This window comes from Panicum virgatum, chromosome 9N, assembly GCF_016808335.1.
Source record: "Panicum virgatum strain AP13 chromosome 9N, P.virgatum_v5, whole genome shotgun sequence".
NCBI classification, from domain to species: domain Eukaryota; kingdom Viridiplantae; phylum Streptophyta; class Magnoliopsida; order Poales; family Poaceae; genus Panicum; species Panicum virgatum.
In genome coordinates this window covers 4,903,613-4,922,717 of record NC_053153.1, presented here as the reverse complement: position 1 = coordinate 4,922,717, position 19,105 = coordinate 4,903,613, and the positions used below count along the sequence as shown (strand labels likewise).

At 48.7% G+C, this 19,105-nt stretch overlaps 1 protein-coding gene across 1 annotated transcript; it reads right to left on the bottom strand.

Annotated features, from left to right (window-relative positions):
* Positions 1-5,072: 5,072 nt before the first annotated feature.
* Positions 5,073-8,418, bottom strand: LOC120688629 (fasciclin-like arabinogalactan protein 16). Its single transcript, XM_039971021.1, has 2 exons — positions 6,897-8,418; positions 5,073-5,506 (listed from the first exon to the last, which is right to left on the bottom strand). The coding sequence occupies exons 1-2, from the start codon at positions 8,215-8,217 to the stop codon at positions 5,430-5,432; spliced, it is 1,398 nt and encodes a 465-aa protein (XP_039826955.1). The 5' UTR covers positions 8,218-8,418; the 3' UTR covers positions 5,073-5,429.
* Between the last annotated feature and the right edge of the window lie 10,687 nt (positions 8,419-19,105).

Below are 19,105 nucleotides of genomic sequence, written 5' to 3'. Positions count from 1 at the left end.
AGGTCCGTTGGGAGGTTATTAGACGGTAGTAGGGGTTCAAAGTTAAATCTGATGGTCATTAAAAAATGTAGTAACAAAAATGGTTAGAGGGTTTTCGAGGAACGCGCTAGATGAATTTTTTTTTCTTTCATCCCACAAGGAGCACTCGATGGAATTTTTCCCAGGAGGACTAATGCATTTTTTCTCAAGCAAATGCAAGTTTAACATAAGAGGGAAACAGTGTGGTGCGGGAGAACTAGCAAATAAGCAAATGAGAACTATGGATACACAGGACCGAGTGTGGGTGGGGGTATATAGCAGCAGCAGTACCGTGCACCCTTTATTTTCATGGACAAATGTTCTCGAGCTAATAACGCAAAGCAATTCGAGAACTACAATTTCCATTACATAGTGTTCATAAAGACTGAGACTAACAGTTCCAATATCAGGTATTTTATTCAGAAAGATAGCATTAGGATAGAGGATATTACAAGGCAGGTCCATAAAATTGACTACTATCGAATGCCTCAATTGTCAATTCCAACCAGCATGCGGAGGCAGTGGCAAACCGAAGTAGTAGGTGCTTCAGTCATGGCTGGACATAGAAGTTGCCAGCTGCATTACTGCTTTGAGCAGTTGACGACATTCCTTTTCGCCTTCTCCATCAAAGCCTTCTCCTCCATCTTCTTCTTCAAAAATTGATAATCCTGTTTTCGTGAGAGAACCATATCTCTGTTACACCCAAGACCATATACCGGTTCAATTTCGTGAAAAAAGAGAGCAGCAAAAGCATGCAGTTGCTTCAAGATATCAAGATCTAAGTTCGTAATAACGATGAAGTTCCAGACATATTGCATTAAGGCAGCTAGCTAATGTATAGACTGCCAGTATTGGATGCCCTGATCTAAGCCTATATCAGTACCATAATGAAGTAGTAGTATCATGTGGCGGATGGGCCATGGGTACCTGCCTCAAAGGTAACAAGTATACATATAAATTGTTTCATCACATTACTATTGACTGATAATGCCGATTGTGCATGTCTCATCTGTATGCTGTGCTCCTTGTGGCATGCCATCATAGTTTTTGTCATGAGGAGACCAATCGCTTTGCTCTTTAATAAAGAAAAGATATTTTAGACAATTTGGGTCAACTCTATTTGAACAGGTGCAATCAACGTCCACAAGACTGAGTATGTAATTCTTAGAGAAAAGTCTGTTTTTCAACCCTGAACTATCACGATAGTCCGATTTTGGCCCTTGAACTACAAAACCGGACATCCTACACCTCCAACTAACGAAACCGTTTAAAAAACAACCCTGGCTCAGACAAAAGCGGTTTGCTACAGTAAAATTTCCGAATTTCTAGAATTTCACACCTCTCTCAATTAAATAATAAAGAAAGCATAGTTAATATTGTCTAAAAATCATGATATTTTTTTGGGAGGTAGATAAAAAGACAAGGAATTTATTTTGGCTAGATGTGATACATTAAACATAATGAAATTTGAATTATAAAATTTTAAAAATGGGTAGAATTCAAAATATCTTCAATTTTTGGGTCAGCTAAACCTTTGATAAAAATGAACTAAAAATATGATAATTCATAATTTTTTATTTAGTTTAATAAGATATTTTTATTGGCCCAAGTTTTTATGAAAGTTTTTGAATTCCTTCACAACGCTCAAATTTGAATCAAATTTGATTCCTCAAATTTTAATTTATGAATTTTCTATAGAACTTGGGCTAATAAAAAGTACCTAACTAAACTAAATAAAAAATTATGAATTATCATATTTTTAATTCATTTTTATCATAGATTTAGCTGACCTAAAAATTCAAGGAATTTTGAATTCTACCTATTTTTAAAATTTTATAATTCAAATTCCATTATGTTTAATGTATCACATCTAGCCAAAATAAATTCCTTGTCTTTTGATCTACCTCCCAAAAAAATATCATGATTTTTAGACAATATTAACTATGCTTTCTTTATTATTTAATTGAGAGAGGTGTGAAATTCTAGAAATTCGGAAATTTTACTGTAGCAAAACCGACTTTGGCTGAGCCAGGGTTGTTTTTCAAACGGTTTCGTTAGTTGGAGGTGTAGGATGTCCGGTTTCGTAGTTCAAGGGCCAAAATCGGACTATCGTGATAGTTCAGGGTTGAAAAACAGACTTTTCCCTAATTCTTATGGTGTTGGTTTGAATGTCTAGGTGGTTTGTTGTAATCAGTACAGTGTGCATGTTTACCAGAAGGAGGACAATCATTGTGCAGATAATGCTCACTAAGTAGTAACAAAATGTAACGAGGAAAGAGTAGCACCTGCATCAGTGATGCCTCATATTCTTTGCTACGAGGCTTGTGGCAATTCGTTATTGCCCTGATCTCATCATATGTCATGTCGCCGAAACCGTTTGCGAGGGGACTCGTTACGTCAGTGAAAGTCTATTTTCTTCATCCTTTCCTTGAAGAGCTCAAATCGGTATGCCTTCTCTTCCTGATTCGAGTATTCCCTGCCCATCAGCTCCATCCACTTATGGAACTTTGCTTCCATGTCCACGTCCATCTGGTGCTTCCCCATGTCCTTCTTGATGTCCTCCTGCCTTGGCTTGTTGTCCACATCCTTCACGTCCTCCATGGTCACATCACCATCTACAGGTCCTATGCGTAGGTCACATATCAAACAAAAGCAAATAACCAGAAATTCGAAAGCAATTTCAACTCATACCATCATCATCTGGACGTTTCTTGAAGATCAGGATCCCTACCCCTCCAGTCAACGCGCCCGCGACCACAGCACCATAGGTGCTACCACCAGCACCGACGCCTCTCTGTTTCCATATGAGAAACATGAGCCGCGAGTGAGCAAGAAATTGAGAATCTTGGTGGGGACGGAGACTCACGACGATTGTGTGTAGAGAGCGTGCTGGCCTGCCAGCAACCAACATTGAGGCCGCCTGGGAGACGATCCCCGGCGAGGACTCCACCTTGGCGCGGTTGATCTTGCGTGGATAGAAGCTCCGGGTGAGACATGATCGCCGCCGCTGCCGCCCCACCGGATCGACTACCTCCTTGCTCTCGTCCCCGCAGCCGGATCGACTTGGAACTGGGGATGGGCCCTGGGTCGGAACAGGCCAGGCCCAGATCTGACTAAATCGGGCCGGACCAGGCTGCATTTACCGAGGCTCTGACGGATCCTGTCGCGTTCTCCGGCCACCGACCGCACCCGCGCTGCAGGCAGTCTGCGGCGCGCCGCCCCCGACAACCGGGCTGTGTTATTATGCGAAAAGTTTGCGAAAGTAAAGTTGAAAAGTATTGTAATATTTTTTGTTTGTTTATGGTAAATTTTATCTTTGATGGGCTAACTAGGCTAAAAAAATTCATCTTGCAACGTATATCCAAACTGTACAATGAGTTATTTTGTTTACCCACATTTAATGTTCCATGCATACATCATTTGTTATATTTAATATTTCGATGTGATGTAAAATTTGAAAACTTTGGCAGAACTAAACACAGCCGGAGCATCGTCGGCTTCCCCAATTTTTTTTAGAAGGGCTTCCCCAGTTGCTTGCGTTGTCTTTGGCAGGCATGCGTGCCCGCATTTTTGCAGCCCAGTTAAGCGGTGCGGCAAACGAGGCCCATCCAATCTGAACTCACCACGCCCGCATCACTGCACCGATTGTTGCAGTGCGGGGCGGTTCGAAAATTCTATTCATGGCGCGCGCGAAACCGCGCGGACGCGTCACAGAAGCCGCCGCCGCTCGCTGCAGGTGGGCCCGCATGCACTGTTCTTCTTCCTCCTCGCGATTTGTTGTGGTCGTCGGGTTACGGGAGAGTCCGGGTCCAGGGGTGGTTGGTGGGGGGGCGGCCGCCGGCGAGGTCGCCGGCGGCCGGATGGTGGCGGGAGGCGGCGGAACTTTAGGGTTTTGGGTTGCTGGGGGTTAGGGCAGGCTCCATGGCTGCCAGACTTAGAGGAGAGGGCCCGGGCGGTGGGTGGAGGGCGGCGACGGTGGTGGACCGACGGCGCGGCGGCGAGATTGGTTAGCGTGGTGGTGGTGGAGGGTGGCGGCGGAGGCCGCCAAAGCCAGGGAGGTGGTCGACGGCGAGGACGGGCGGGGGTGCTCGCCTTTGCGATTGGACGAGCGATCAATAGACTCTCCCGGAGCGGTGTGCGGCGCCAGTGCACGGCGGCATGCCAGTCCACCGAGCGTCGCCCTGGCCACGCCCTAGGGCGGCTTGCCTTGGTATCGACCAGGCAGCAGGCAGATGCGGGCGAGCTAATGTGATGTGCGGCATCAAGGTTTCTCCATTGCAGATGACCTCCCTCGCACGCATTGACGCTAGACTAAAAATCTAAAATAATAGCTCGGGAAGGAAATGTCCACGGCCTTGACCGGGCTCTCCATCTCTCCACCCACCACCATTCACCCACGTCCGCGGATCTGCTGCCTACTCCAGAGCAGCGCCGTGAGCCAGCCACGTGAACGCATTTTTCACTTTCTCTGAATCCCCGGCAGCGAGCGCAACACCCACTTGCACGGTGTGGCCGTGTGGGGTTCAGGCGCCGTTCCGGACACTGTCGCTTTGCTGTGCTCCGCACCCCCTGCGATCCTGTCCCGGACACACCACAACACGAACCTGTGGTCCGTTCCGTCCATTACACCTGGATGCAATCCATCGTGCAGTTGCAGGATTGCAGTAGCTTCAGTTCACAGCAAGCCATGCTCTGTGGTTAGTTTCTACGAGTAACTTTTTCTCACTGTTAACCACTAGCACTAGCAGGGAGCAGCTACCTTTGTTAGCTGTTTGCCTCGCCACCAAGACATTGATCATTGACGGGATTAGCTGCCTGCCAGTTGTTTGATATCAGGAGCTGCTTGCTTGATTGCTTCCGAGCTGGAGCATCTCTAGTTTATTGTTCACCACCATCCATCATGCAAGCCGGAAGATTCCTCCCGCTGTCGTGACTCTTGGTCTCGGAAGAGCAGTGCAGGTACACCGACAGACAGACAAATCACTCGCGCAGCCTTGCAGATCTTACCAGGATTTATCATGGCAAACGCGACGATACATTGGGAGGACAAAATATAAAAAAGGAATCATAAGAATGATGTGTGTTTACCCGAGATTCTCATTGTCAAAACGGGAACAGAAGCAAAGAATGACGAAAAACAGAAAACAAAACGTTTAATTCTTCCTATACACAGACGACGATCCTGGTCTTCCTTCATGTATGGACAATTTTTTTTCTTGCCTTTTCTTTTTTCCCCCTCTTTCTCTGGACACACCAACAACCACCGAGTTTACATCCCCACCTGATTCATTATTCTTATCAATAAACAAAAAAAAGAAAACAAATAATAATGTGGACGGCTCCCTCCAGCACAGCCCCCATCGGCCATCACTTGGTTGTTTCAGTTCGTTCGTCTTTCGGTATCATGGAGATCAATCTTGGCAGCTTGCGAATCGCGATCGCTGACCGAAGAGGGCAGCCATTTGGCACGATGCTTCTAACAACTTGCCTGCAGAGTTTTGGTAGGGAACGAAGCGTAAGACTAACTGCGCGGTTAACAAATAACTAACTGCGCGGTTAACAAATAATGACACCGACATGGTGCCGAACAAAAGGGTGGAAAAATTGGTAGGAAGTAATAAGAAATAAACGCTAGATTATGCTGTAACAGATAACTTGTCAAATCAGCAGGACGGCACCCGATGCCCAAACAAATTATGCAAAAGAAAACTCGCAAATTTTATATACACTTTCTCGTGGCCAAGCGACATGGCCGACGGTAACTTATTAGCTACAAAGGCTACAAACAGGACTGAATAAACACCATCTTTGGCAGGGTGGACTTTGGGCCTAAAGAATTTTAGGTGCCTGGGACACATTCCTAAAATGCTTTGGTATATTCCTGCTCCCAATCTTGAGTAAATATCTGATTTCACAATAAATGCTAACGAAGGCCTACATAGGTTTAGTGGTTTGGGTTGAACTGAATTGTCTAATTCAGATCATAAGTATGCCTTGGAGGCTATCTAAATTTTCCCCTGTAACATATAGTCTCCTCTGGCAAGATTTTGAATTCGTTCATTTGTCAATGTCTACAATCTGAACACTGCCAGCTATTACTATTTACCCGTACAAAGGCACACATTCGACCTTGCCTTTCCTCTAAGCATTAACAAATCAGGTATTATTCCACCTAAACTATGAAACGTGACCAAGGCTTCTATATGAGCCTTTCATGCTTTGAGGAAAAGCAAAATTGTTGCTCATGCGTCATGGTTAAAGGATAGTGTTGCTTGCAGGCCCAGGAACGGTATCACCCATCAAGCAGATGCTGAAGACAACCTCCCAACAGCATATGTTCAACTATCCCTATTATGTCAGTTCACATCCATGTTTTCACGGTGCTAACACGTTGGCTTTGGCCAGTACAGATGTTGGGCATTTGTGAAAAAACCCAAGGAAACTACAGTAACATTAGTCCAGGGTAGAAACTAGAAAGTGCCCAAACGGCCACCGACAGCCCATATGCCTTCCAATACGACCATGGCAGTAAGACGGTAAGGAACCCTAATTGCTGCTTCTATTTTATGCCGACGCCTTCGTCTTTATTCTACTACCACCCAATACTCATCACCCACCAACTGATAAATTAATCGCCGCCGGCTACGAGCCGATACTCACCGGTACCCTCACCGGCAACATTCTTACCATGAACTGATCAACCCACATTGATCTTAACTAATTGCAAAATTAATCCACCCACCTCCCCAATCGAGATTGTGAGCTGTAAATTTCAGCCCAATTATTGAACTAAGGACAATGTGTTGGGTTACTTTTGAGCAATCTGTAATGATATGGGTAGAACAGAAAGGACCAGGTCCAGATCTGGAGGTACTGACCTCGCCGGAGCTTGATCTTCTTGTGGGTGGTGATGGCGGGAGGCTTCCTGTGAGGGTCGGCCGTCTGCGTCGCGTTCTTGTCACCCGGCGGGAAGAGCACGGCGTCAATGCCCTGCACCGAGATCCTACCGTCGGTGTAGATGTCCGGGTCGAAGAGGTAGGCGGAGCCCTCGCCCTGGCCGAACTTGACGGAGCCGTCGGCCTCCCGCGCCACGACCTTGTGCGGCAGCCGCAGCGTGTCGTAGCGCACCTTGCCGAACCGCCGCACGGCGTTGTACATGGACTCCTCGGTCTGGTACTCGGGGATCATGTGGTAGTAGAGGATGTTCTCCGGCGAGCCAGGCTCGCTGAGCTGGTCCGTGGTGAGGCGCGCCATGGCCTCGTCGTTGGGGGCGAGGACGGTGAGCACGTAGCCCTCGGAGACGAGGCGGCCCATCTCGGTGGCGAGCGAGGTGAGGTTGACGAGGATGTCGGCGAGCTCGTTGTAGCCGCCGTACAGGAGGAGGGTCTGGATGAAGTCCTTGACCTGGCTGTGCCCGTCGAAGTGGTGCTTCCCGGAGCCGGGCCCAGGCGCGGGCGCGGGGGCGATGGCCGGGCCGGGCGCCATGGCGTCCCAGATCGGGAGCACGGGGGGCGCGCCGGGGGGCACCGGCGGCGCGGGCTTCTTGAGGCGGTGCGTCCTCGGGTCGACCTCGGGCGCGCCCGTGGGCAGCACGGCCGAGATAGCGGCGAGGCTGCGGCGGCGGTTGAAGTCCTCCTGCACGGAGCGGGGCACGAGGAGGCGCTCGATGCCGTGGATGACCCCGTCGGGGCGGAGCACCGCGTCCGGGCGCGTGACGGCGGCGTGGCCGACGCGCATGCCGGCGGCGAGCTCGAGCTCCTCGCCGGAGAGCGTGGGGTGGGAGGCGGCGGGCCAGGAGTCGGAGGGGAGGCGCGCGGGGAGGACGTGGTAGAGCAGCAGCGCCTGGAGCGACTTGAGGTTGCGGGGCTCGAGGAGGAAGCGCTTGAACTCCGGGTCGAGGTCCCGCTCCAGCGCCTCGTTCCGCGGCGCGAAGATGGTGACGTTGTGCCGCCCCACGGCGTCCTCGAGCGTCTGCAGGAGCAGCGCCTTCTCCACCAGCTCCGCCAGCTCCGTGTAGTGCGAGTCCAGCAGCGCCACCAGCACCGAGTTGGAGTTGACCCCCACCGCCGGCCCGCCGCCGGCGCCGGCGCCCGCGGCGGGCAATGTGGGTTCCTGCGGCGCCGCGTCCCCGGCCGCCCCCGCCGCCCCCGCCAGGAGCAGGAGGCAGAGGAGAAGGGCGCCGCGCACCGGCGCGCCCATCCCTGCGCGCGCCCGGCCTCTGCTCCCTCTAGATTGGTCTCGCCGCCGCCGCCGCCGCCCCTCGATGCTGCGTTGCGCCGCTCTCTACCTCCGGTCCTCTGCTAATCTAGCTCAATTTGTTGGTTGGGTGGGTGGTGTGAGCCTTTCCTTTGGGGTGTTTTTTTTCCTCTTCTACTTTGTAGAGAGGGAAAGCAGAGTGAGGTGTGAGAGAGAGCTTGCTTATAAGTGAAGAGAGAGAGAGGAACCGAGCAAGCCAAGGCCAACCGAGCCGATGGAAGGAGGGAGAGAGACGTGAGACGCCGACGCGGTGTGGTGGGTGGGGGCAAGCGCGCGCACAGGCTGGCGGGCGGGGCCGAGGTGGAGGCCGCAGGGGAAGTGTCGGTGGGCGCAGGCATCCCACAAGCCCACAAGGTTCGCGTGTGCGTGCGTGAGCAGGAAAAAAGGCTGGACGCAATGGTGTGAGGTCGGGTCGGGCCACGGGCGCCTGCGGTCGGCGAGCCCAGCCGGCAGGTGGCCGAGAGCGGCGGGCGGGCGGGCGGGCGGGCGGGCGGCAACGCCTCGGATTGCAGCTGTTTCTGCGGCCCCCGCGCGCGAGGATTTCCGCTGGTTTGTGCCACTTTTCATGGTGCCCGCCCGCGCTTTTCGAGCCCCTGGCCGGCGTCACGGGCTCCAGTCATCATCCAGTGTGAGCCAATGGGAGTAGTATTGACTATTGAGTATGCATGCGCCATGCCCTGCCCGCATGGGGGGCTACGGAGATGTGTGCCCAGGCGTTCGTTTGATCGTTTCGATCGGCCAATGAGATTTTGGGCTAAAAAGCTGCGGTAAAATTTTTGTCTTGCAACGTGTGTACCTGTAGTCTGTCCGTATTTAGGGCATGTACAAAGGAGAAACAGCTGTTGTCTATTTGTGTCCAGCTCGGCTCAAAATATCGACGTGGCGGATATTAAATGAAGAGAGAGGGCGTCGCCGTCGACGTCGTCTCATTCATCTACGGCGCGATCGCGTGCTCCGATGTGAGTCGCCGGCTCCCGAAGCGCACTGCGGTACTTGCTGCGAGTCGACGACGGCGGCTCCGATCCGATGCGGGCGCGCACTTTTCCTCCCCCGCATGCTTCTTCCTCCCCGCGCGCTTCTTCCCCCCAATCTTCCTCTCCTCCGTGCGCACGTCTCCCTCCAATTCATCTCCACCGGGCACGCATCTTCCCCAATCCTCCCTTCCGTCATCGCGTACCCGAGGCAAATCATGTGAAGAAGAGACAGAACAAGGCAAAGCATCGCTGGAGAATCTGGTAAATTGCTTTCGTCTCCGTTGCGGCCGCCGTCGTGACCTCCCAGCGGCGTCGACCTGCTCCTGATGGAGATCTCCGATCTATATGCTAATTAGCTTTTTCCCCTATAAGATTATTTTAATAATCGTAATTTCCTATGTTCTATTTCATGTATTCCAAACACTATGTTCCTACATTTTTTCCATTATATTTTATCATCACAATCCTATCATATCTCTAGCTTTTCTCCAATTCCTCTATTTTAATTTAATATTATGCATTGAGAGCACCATGGAACCTACAAAGATGAAATTGGAACCTACAAAGATGAAATGCACACTTGATCACAGTTTTTATAGCTGAATTAAATAGCTTGCAAACAGCTAAATAGATAGCTCACTGTACAAGCTATTTTTTTAGTTGTCTGCCTATGACATAGCAAATCAAATAGACAGCAGCTGTCTAAACTATTGTACATGCCCTTAACCGCCAAATTCCGTGAGGGAATGATTCCTGTTCGTGATGTCGTGCTGATCGAGCTCGTTCCGCTTTTAGCCTCTGCCACTCCGTCGGTGCCAGCAGCGGGCGACGCTGGCTAGTATGATCATTGATCAGGCACTCAGGCAGTCTAAGGCACTCTAAAAGAAAGAAAAGGGCGTTCCGGTAGGTATAGGTGCCACCACCAGAACCGGATCAAGAAGCGACGAGCTTTTTATCATGCTAGGCTAAACTACGTTGGTGGTATCTTTTCTTAAACAAATCTACGAGAGCTTATTAGCTGCGGCATGTGCATGCGTTCGCATTGCAAGTAAGTCAAATACAATGCACTAACTACTCGCGATCTCTAAGACTAGTTTTAGTGCACTGTTTTATGGCGTATTTATCTATGTTTTATAGTGATAAAATTCTCCTCACATCCTATAAATTCTATTCTTCTTTTTCCTTATCATGTCAATAAAATTGATGACATTTAATACCGTAAAATTCTCAATGAAATCTCATTGACCTCGTTTACCCGCAACTAGTCAATGAGCGGAGCAAGGCCCAAGCAATGTGTTTGCTGCCAGTGCCAGTGCGGACGTGCTGTTACCTTGTTGCAATTACAATACACAGGATTAGGGATGGCAACGGTTACCTTGTTGCAATTACAATACAAGGATTAGGGATGGCAATGGGTAGAAACCCGTCGGGTATCATTAACCCAAACCCGCACCCGGCAGAGTAAAATCGTACCCGTTAAAAAATCCATACCCGTCGCGGGTATGATTTCATGCCCGTACCCGTACCCGTGCGGGTTTTTTATACCCGCGGGTTTCCCGTACCCGATAGAAGAAGCAACAAAATTTAATAGAAAGCATAAACAAATACACAATGCATTATTGGCAAATGAGTCTATGAGTAGGTAATCATCGATGGGAATGGAAGTACATGAGTCTAAGTCTCTTTTAGCATGTTATTGGACCTTATTTTGATACAAGGCCTTATGACATTGGTATTTTAGGTTATATGTAGTCGGGTTTATTGTACCCACGGGTTTGCGGGTTTGGGTACTTAGAGAACAAACCCGTACCCGCAAACCCGACGGGTATAAAGTTTATCCCATTAAGAAACCCGCGGGTATAGAATTTAGTCTATACCCACACCCTAATGGAACAAAAACCCAGCGGGTTTCGGATTTCGAGTACCCGTTGCCATCCCTACACAGGATCAGTGCCCTCTCTCTCTCCCGTGTCAGATGTGGGGGAGGAATAGAAGATTTAGACTATTTCGATCCTGTACGAGTAGTTAAGGCCCTGTTTAGTTGCATCCAAAATTCCAAAACTTTACAAGATTCTCCGTCACATCGAATTTTTTAACACATGCATGAAGTATTAAATCTACACGAAATAAAAAACTAATTGCATAGTTTGCTTGTAAATCACGAGACGAATCTAATGAGCTTAATTAATTTATAACGGGACAATAATTACCAAATACAAACAAAAATACTACAGTGTTTTACACCCTAAAATTTTTGCAACTAAACACGGCGTAAATGTCCCTCGGAGAAAGACAACTCACCCACAAGGCCACAAGGCCGCAACTAATAATCCTACCATCCTGATTAGACCAATGATGACCAGCGATCCAACGGTCTACCATAAACTAAAACTTGTTTTATATTTTTTCCAGTGGCATCTCGTCGACTGGCAAAACACCATCTTTTGGCCTAGTCTAGATCTCCATTCCTATTTCTTTATCTACTTATATACTATAATGAAGAAAACAATAATTTTTAGTCCGTCAATCGGAGTTCTAATCAGAATCTCGATCACCATATGTTGAGTTAAAAATTAGAATTAATGTTTGGTAAGTAAATAGAAAAAAAAACTGAAGCCCTCAACTAACATGTATTATGTTATTACAAAATACATATGATGTTTATATGCTAATTAATATATTTATATGGCATTCTGTGGTAATTAACGCATATGCATATTTGTTATAGAAAATAGCTATAAAAATTAACGGGAAATCGACTGTACTGTACGGCGTGCCGTGCGTAGACCGCCACGTTTCTTCGGCGTTGCACGGCATGTACAACGGGGACCGTTGAGCAATCAGAACGTGGCCTGGCTTGACGAGGCCTCTCGCTGGACGGTCGCCAGCGCCGGATCGCCGGCGCCGCAAACCCTAAACGGCGGTGATCAAATGGTTCGCTGCGGGTGCGGCACCCAAAAGAAACGCGCAGGACAGCGCCGTACCGTGTCTCACCTTCGCGAGGGAAGAGGGGATAAAAAAGAAACTAGTGTGCTACCACTAATATACACGGCAAAATACGCAGAAAAAAATCATTGCTGCTTTTTTTAACGATAACGAGGCGTTTCGTCGAGCGATTAGTGGCGGCGTGTTTTTTTCCCTTGAGAATGCTTGTTTCTGCTTTTTTGATTGTTCGCTGAATATGATTGACTTGTGATAGGGAGAGGATGTGGTGAGGGGTAAGGCTGCCCGCGGTGGCTCCTGCAAACTCATGCGCTAAACGATTTTGCAGAACCGTTCCTCTGCACCGGGGGCCTGAAAGCAGTACGCTACGCGTAGCGCCGCTGCCCCGTTATTCTAAGCGGACAGTCAAGCTGCACGCTATCCGCTTCCCGAGGCCAATAAATGGTAAAGAAGAGAGAAAAAAGGAAAAGAAGAGGAGGGTAGGAAAAAAAAGATGATAATCGGTGATGATTGAATAAAATATAGGATAGTTGGTACAGAGTAGAGATATAGAGGATGGATGGGTGTAGAAGAACTGGATATAGAAAAGAGAATATTGATAATTAGAATGAAATATTTTTTTTAGAGGATGAATTTAAAATATGACGAGTATGAATAGAACTATCTCTTTTCCGATGGGTTTGGCCTGAGGCGTCGTCGGGGTCGCCTGACGTGGGTTACTCTCCACGCTAAGCGACCGCCTCGACGGTTTCCCAGCCTCCATCAAATTTCCAGTACCAAGTACTTTTCCGGCTCACAGTTGCTAATAATGTGCTAGCGTCTGCCTTTCGGTCGCCATGTTTTTTTATTATACTATAAAAATTGAAATAATTAAAACTCTTTCTCATTAAGATTAGACCCACTGTATCCCTCACGGAGGTCCCATTTGTCAGCCCAAATGTTTGACGAAAGAGGGTGTAGACCCACGAAATTGATAGAAGAAAAATGTTTCCACCAAAATCCTAATACTTTTTACACTAAACACTTTCATCTACCCATCCTTGTACCCACTTATTACTTTCCATTATTTGTATACCAGGCGACAATAATATTTTGGTAAGACTTATTACTTTCCATTGTTTGTATACCAGGCGACAATGATATTTTGGTAAAACTTGTTCGACATTCTAAAATCTCTCTATTTCTTTCCTTTTGGTTGTGAGGTGATTGTCCTTCCTTTTATGTTTGACATCCTTTCAATATTTGCTTCATCAATTAAGAAAACATATTAGCAAGGGATTGGCCGGCTATGTAGGGATAGGAGGTCGGATTTGTGTTAACCTTCCAATATTTGTCCCATCAGTTAAGGAAACAGATTAGCCAACTATATTTTCTATCTTTAGACTTGCTATTGATGGGGGTGGCTCCTTGTGCATATATATATATATATATATGTTAATCTACACCCTAGGTGTAGAATCCCATTCTACACCCAGCACCCAACCGGCCCAGCCAGCCCCTCTAATCGAAACGGCTCGCACCACCCGGCCCGATAAACCCACTGCCCACCTCGCAACCGCCCCAACCTGTTCAGCTTCTGCGTTCCGCGAGCACGAGGCGCGAGTGCGAGGCCTCCCCAGTTCGATGGCGCGCGAGGCCAGCGGGAGCTGCGGTGCGCGGGGCCAGCAGGACGGCGGTGCGTCGGTGCGCGGAGCCAGCAAAGCGGTGGCGCGCAGGGCGGCGAGGGCGGCCCGCGGGACCATCGGGGTGGCGGCGGGTTGGCGCGGCTATACGGCGGGTTCGTATAGGCCAGCAGGAGGCGGCGTGCAGGCTGGTGAGGACGGTGATGCGGGTCAGGAGGTGCGGAGGCCCCTGCGGGCGAGGGGGGCGCTGCGGCTCCGGACTCCGGGTGCTCGGGGGGCCGTGCGGGGGATGCGAGACGGACGCCGTGTGGGAGGCACGCGAGGATCTGGTCGCGCGGAGCACGCGGTGGCCGGAGGCAGTCGCATGCGTGCAGTACCTGGTTGTGCAGGAAGTTTGGGGATGAAATTTTTCTAAAGACTACCGCTGGAATTTTCGAAAAAATTACTGAAGCATTTCATTTCTTCTCTCAGTAATTGAGCTACTAGTCCTCCTATTCTAACTTCTGTACTCGTATTTTTCTTGGATTGAATTTTAGTAATTTATGGCATGACTTTTAGTTTTATTCTTTACCATCGACATCAGTATCTGGTTCAAGATGGTTTAGTAATTAGCCTATTCAAACTATGTTAAGCTACTGAATATAAAACTGCACGAGCTCAATAGTTTTTTTACTTTTTGTTGCTGAGCTCTATTCAATTTTATGTTGTTCGGTAGTCTAGCATTTCATTGTTTGATCCAGTAATTCAGTATTGTCTAAGAATAATTTAATATTGTTAAGTTAATGAGCTCCCTCACTTACTGTATTTTCCAGTAGTTTAGTAGTATACCTGTAGTTCAGTAGCTCAATAGTTTTAGCAGTCTAGTATTTTTTCAGTAATTGATAAGTGAACTTTGAGTTACTGAATTACTAGCTCAATACTTTCAGTAGCTTTTGGGTAGTATCAGGAGATATATTAAATCTAATGTAGTTGAGGAGTCTAGTATTAAACTATTTTAATCCAGCAGTTCGGGAATACCAATTAATGTTCAGTAGTCTAGTATTTATATAATAGATTGGTCATGACATGTTCCTAAATTACTGATTGCACAGGATCTCCCTGCTATTACTGAATCCAAGCATGTATATGTTCCTAAAAATATTGATTGTACTAGAAATCTCTATCCGTGCAATCCCTAAAAAGACACTATTTAAGTAGGTTTCATGTAGTTTTGGTAGTATCAATTACTGAGCTCTCTTAATCTCTTGTTGCTCAGTAGTCCAGTAATTTGTACTTGTGGCGTGTAATGGTGGTACCTCATTAGTTTTTCTAGTAGCTCGATAGTCCAATTATTCAGTTACTGAATAAATGTTTCCACCAGTCGGCAAATCACCAAAAATGCATTTGTTCAATTGTTTTTGTAGTTCAGTATTTTCTATAAATGTGTTCTCTTAATCTATTATTGTTCAGTATCCCAGTATTTGTATTTCAGTTAAAGTGCAGGGATGAGCATTCGTGTGTTAGCTGTACCGAGGCAAGCATGTTGGGGGGAAGAAATTGCTGAAAAAGCTTTCGATAGGGTTTGAAGTATCGGGCTGTTGAAGACATATGCCTAGGCATTACTGAATCATGAAAAATTATATAAATTTGCTGGAAAAATTTGTAAAAGAATTACCGTGCTTCAATGTACGGAATAACTGAAACCTAGATATTACTGAATCTACATATGCATAGGCATGACTGGATGTATATAAAAATTACTGATGATTACTGAATACTGGATCTGCATGAGAAAAAACCGAATATCTAAAAGATACACATTTGTTGATTGAAAAAATGATTTATGAAAATAAGGTGTTGTGGATCCCCAAAAAATTATTGGATGTATATAATACTGAGTAACTAAATTACTAAATACAAGCATTTGCAAAATATTTATTACTGAGTCTCTCGGGGACTCATTGCTGCCGCCACAATGGTGATACTGCAATGAGTCAATCGAGACCGATTCAGTGACTCATTGCTGCCGCCAATTACTGAACCATCCAGCACCGGATACTGATCTCAACAATTAAGACTAAAATTAGAAATCATGCCACAAATGACTGCTCGCCACGAATAGGCCCAATACTCCTAAGTCCTATCCTCAACAGACATGCCCCCAACCCCTATCCTCCACGACATACACCACAAATTGCAACAAATCAGTGAGGGGGACTGAGATTATGGTGATGACAGAGCTCAATTAGTGAGGCCAATCACAGCAAAATCAGATAGACGGGGCGCATCTGCCACATTCCTCGCATGCGCGTGCTCGGGCTCTGCTCCACACCCATGCTGCCATGCGTGTTGTCTGCGTTGTCCCCCTGCGAACCAAGCGTGCGCTTGCGGCCGATCCCACATAGGTCGTCGCTCCACACAGGACGCTCCGCCGTCCCTTTGCGTCGGTCGCGCCGCTGCCGCTCCGCACAGGCCCGCGTCGTCGTCCCTCCGCCGCCGCCGCTCCTGAGAGCCGCGCAGCAGCTCCCGGTTGCTGCTGAAGCCTCTGCTCCTCTCCGCGCGCAGCGCGTAGCGTGCTGCCGTCGCTTCTCGCAAGGCCATGCCGGTGCTCCCTGTCCAGGTCGCGCCCCGTCATCGCTCCCCGTGCAGGCCACCCCGGATCTCCCAGCACGCTGCGACGGCTCGCGCTCGCCTCTTGCCGCGCTCCGCGCGGCTCGCGTCTCGCGCTCGCGTTGGTATTTGTCGGTACCCTGCAACTGGGGTACCCACTCCTACTGTGCCAAGACTCGCGTAGTTATCCGTAACTACGCCCTAAGGAGCTGAGCAGCCGGACCCCTGGGGTCCGACTCCATCTCACCGGACCAACGGTCCCGGACCCGCTTCCCGCTCGGGGACGGGTCCGGTGTCACCACGTGTCCTAGAGGTGGAAATACTCAGTACCTGTGGCCGCGGACCCGGACCCCCGCAGGTGGGTCCGGGACCTCCACGTGCCATCCGGACCCCCGCAGGTGGGTCCGGGACCTCCACGTGCCATCCGGACTCCCGCAGATGGGTCCTGGACCTCCACGTGCCTATCCGGACCCCCGTGAGCTCTCGGCTCAGCTAGCTGCTCGGGAGGGGTCCGGAGCCGCCACGTGTCACGCGGGCGCGGGCGCAAGCCTTCCGCTGGAAGCTCCCTCACCCACCCGCATTAAGTGCGAGTGGTTGAGGTGGGCTCTGCTGCCTCTGGGCACGTGGCAGCTTTTGTCAGTCCACACTATGGATCGCCAATTACCGACGCGGCTCGTCATTTACCAAGACAAGCATTAAAGACTCAGCGCCGTGCGCATGCGCGACGAGTCATGATGACCAGCTACTGACTGGAGCAACAGTGCACACTGCTACAGTGGACTGAGTCAGTAGTTCGGCGCTTCATCATGACCTCGACGCGCGGCTGCAGAGGCTAGACTCTACTCTGACAGGACAACTCAAAACCATCCCTGGTCAGAAGCTACGCACGGAAGCCGACGACAAGATTTCCGGATCTGAGGCATTGAAGGCCAAAGTGTAGTTTATAATACATCGCCGGGTCCACATGTCGGGGCCCCGCTCAGTGTACGTGCCCCCCTTGGACATATAAAAGGGAGAGCACGCCCGCTAGAACACAGACACAGATCCTGAGACTCTCTCGAGACTCCGCTGAGGATACACACAAGCTCACCCAGACTCAAGCAATACAGCACACAGTGGACGTAGGGTATTACGCTCCGGCGGCCCGAACCACTCTAAACCTGTTGTGTTCATCGTGTTCTTCCATGGAGATCGAACTAGTCACTAGCTAGCCCCCGAGTACTCACCCTCTGGGCTTAGGCGGGTGCATTCCGCCACCCGGCTGTGGTTTACCACAAACACCACGACAGTATTGTTTGCGGGGGATGAGATGGTGGGCTTGCTAGGGTTTGGGCTGGTTGGATAGTTGGTGGGCTGATTAGACTGGGCTGGGTGTAGAATCCATTCTACACCTAGGGTATAGAATAGCGCTACCGTGTGTATATATATATATATATATATATATATATATATATATATATATATATATAATAGCATTTATGTGTCACACATAGTGCAGACGCATTCTTTCCAACTCCAAAAATTCTTGGTAGTAGTAGTAGGACATGGTTGATGCCTTTGAGATGCCACATGGTTCACAAGTCAGCTTGATCGTGGTTGTTGCTTCTATCGGCCCTGCGATCCCAAGGTGTTTGTTTGATCCGTTCTTCACAAGAGAGATATATCTTATGGATTTCTAAGTTTGAATTTTAAAGTTTTCTGTGAATTATTATTGATTTGGGTATTAGGTATGTAAATAGTATTTTTTTTAAAGTCGTATTAGATTCCTACGCATTGTAACTGATTTTGACCAAACAATCACTGCGTTCGGCAACCAGCTCCTGTTCCAGCCCAACAATATTTTTCTCTCACACCACTCCAGCCACCAGCCCCAGCTCCAGCCAGCCCAATAGTATTTTTCTCTCACACCATTCCAGCTCCAGCCTGCCGAACGCAGTGAATAGGTGCCAAACTCATTGATGCTGAACTCCATAATAACTTTATGATGGTCATCGGAGTACTTGCTGAAAGCATCTAGGCCCCTAATTCTAGTTTTGGTAATTAATGACAACGGTTTGTGGATTAACGATTTCATTTGAGAAGATGAGTATAGGTTGATTCACGGATGAAAGACATTTGGTTGTGAACGTATGGAGTTTTGGAGATGATGAGTAAAGCTCGGGCTCAAGGCAAAGGTATAAAATAGGGCTTTTACATTTTACCGGTCACAAGGCGTTTAGTGGATGAAAAGTGACCGGATTTGTTGGATAGTTAGCCGTACTATCAAGAGGGGTTGTGTACTCATGCTTGACGGGTCTTTAGTGCCATTTTGCTCAAAATGTCTAGTTGCATGCATGAGGGCTAACGGCGTTTTGAAAAGTTTTGAAATAGACTAAGTTCGAGCTCACTGAGTAACGGCGGACAGTCCGCACCTGAGGGGCGGACAGTCCGCGCCCGTTCCAGAGAGCTTGCAGAGGCTCTGGTGGGCTGGCGGACTGTCCGGCCCAGAGGGGCGGACAGTCCGCGATCGTTCCAGAGAGCTTGCAGAGGCTCTGGTGGGCTGGCGGACAGTCCGGCCCAGGTGGGCGGACGGTCCGCTACTGTATTTCATTTTTTACCAGAAAGGGTGTCTCTCTGGTGTGGGCTTCAAAGTTAAACTGCGGACGGTCCGCTCCTGAGGCGCGGACGGTCCGCAGGCTAATCTCAAAGTTGTTCCAGAGATGA

Bases quoted from the DNA above. Each gene is read 5' to 3' on its own strand.
- LOC120688629 (XM_039971021.1), bottom strand. From the start codon at position 8,217: ATGGGCGCGCCGGTGCGCGGCGCCCTTCTCCTCTGCCTCCTGCTCCTG. The intron at 5,507-6,896 runs GTCAGTACCTCC...AAAACTCTGCAG, and splicing joins GAAGATCAAGCTCCGGCGAG to GCAAGTTGTTAGAAGCATCG.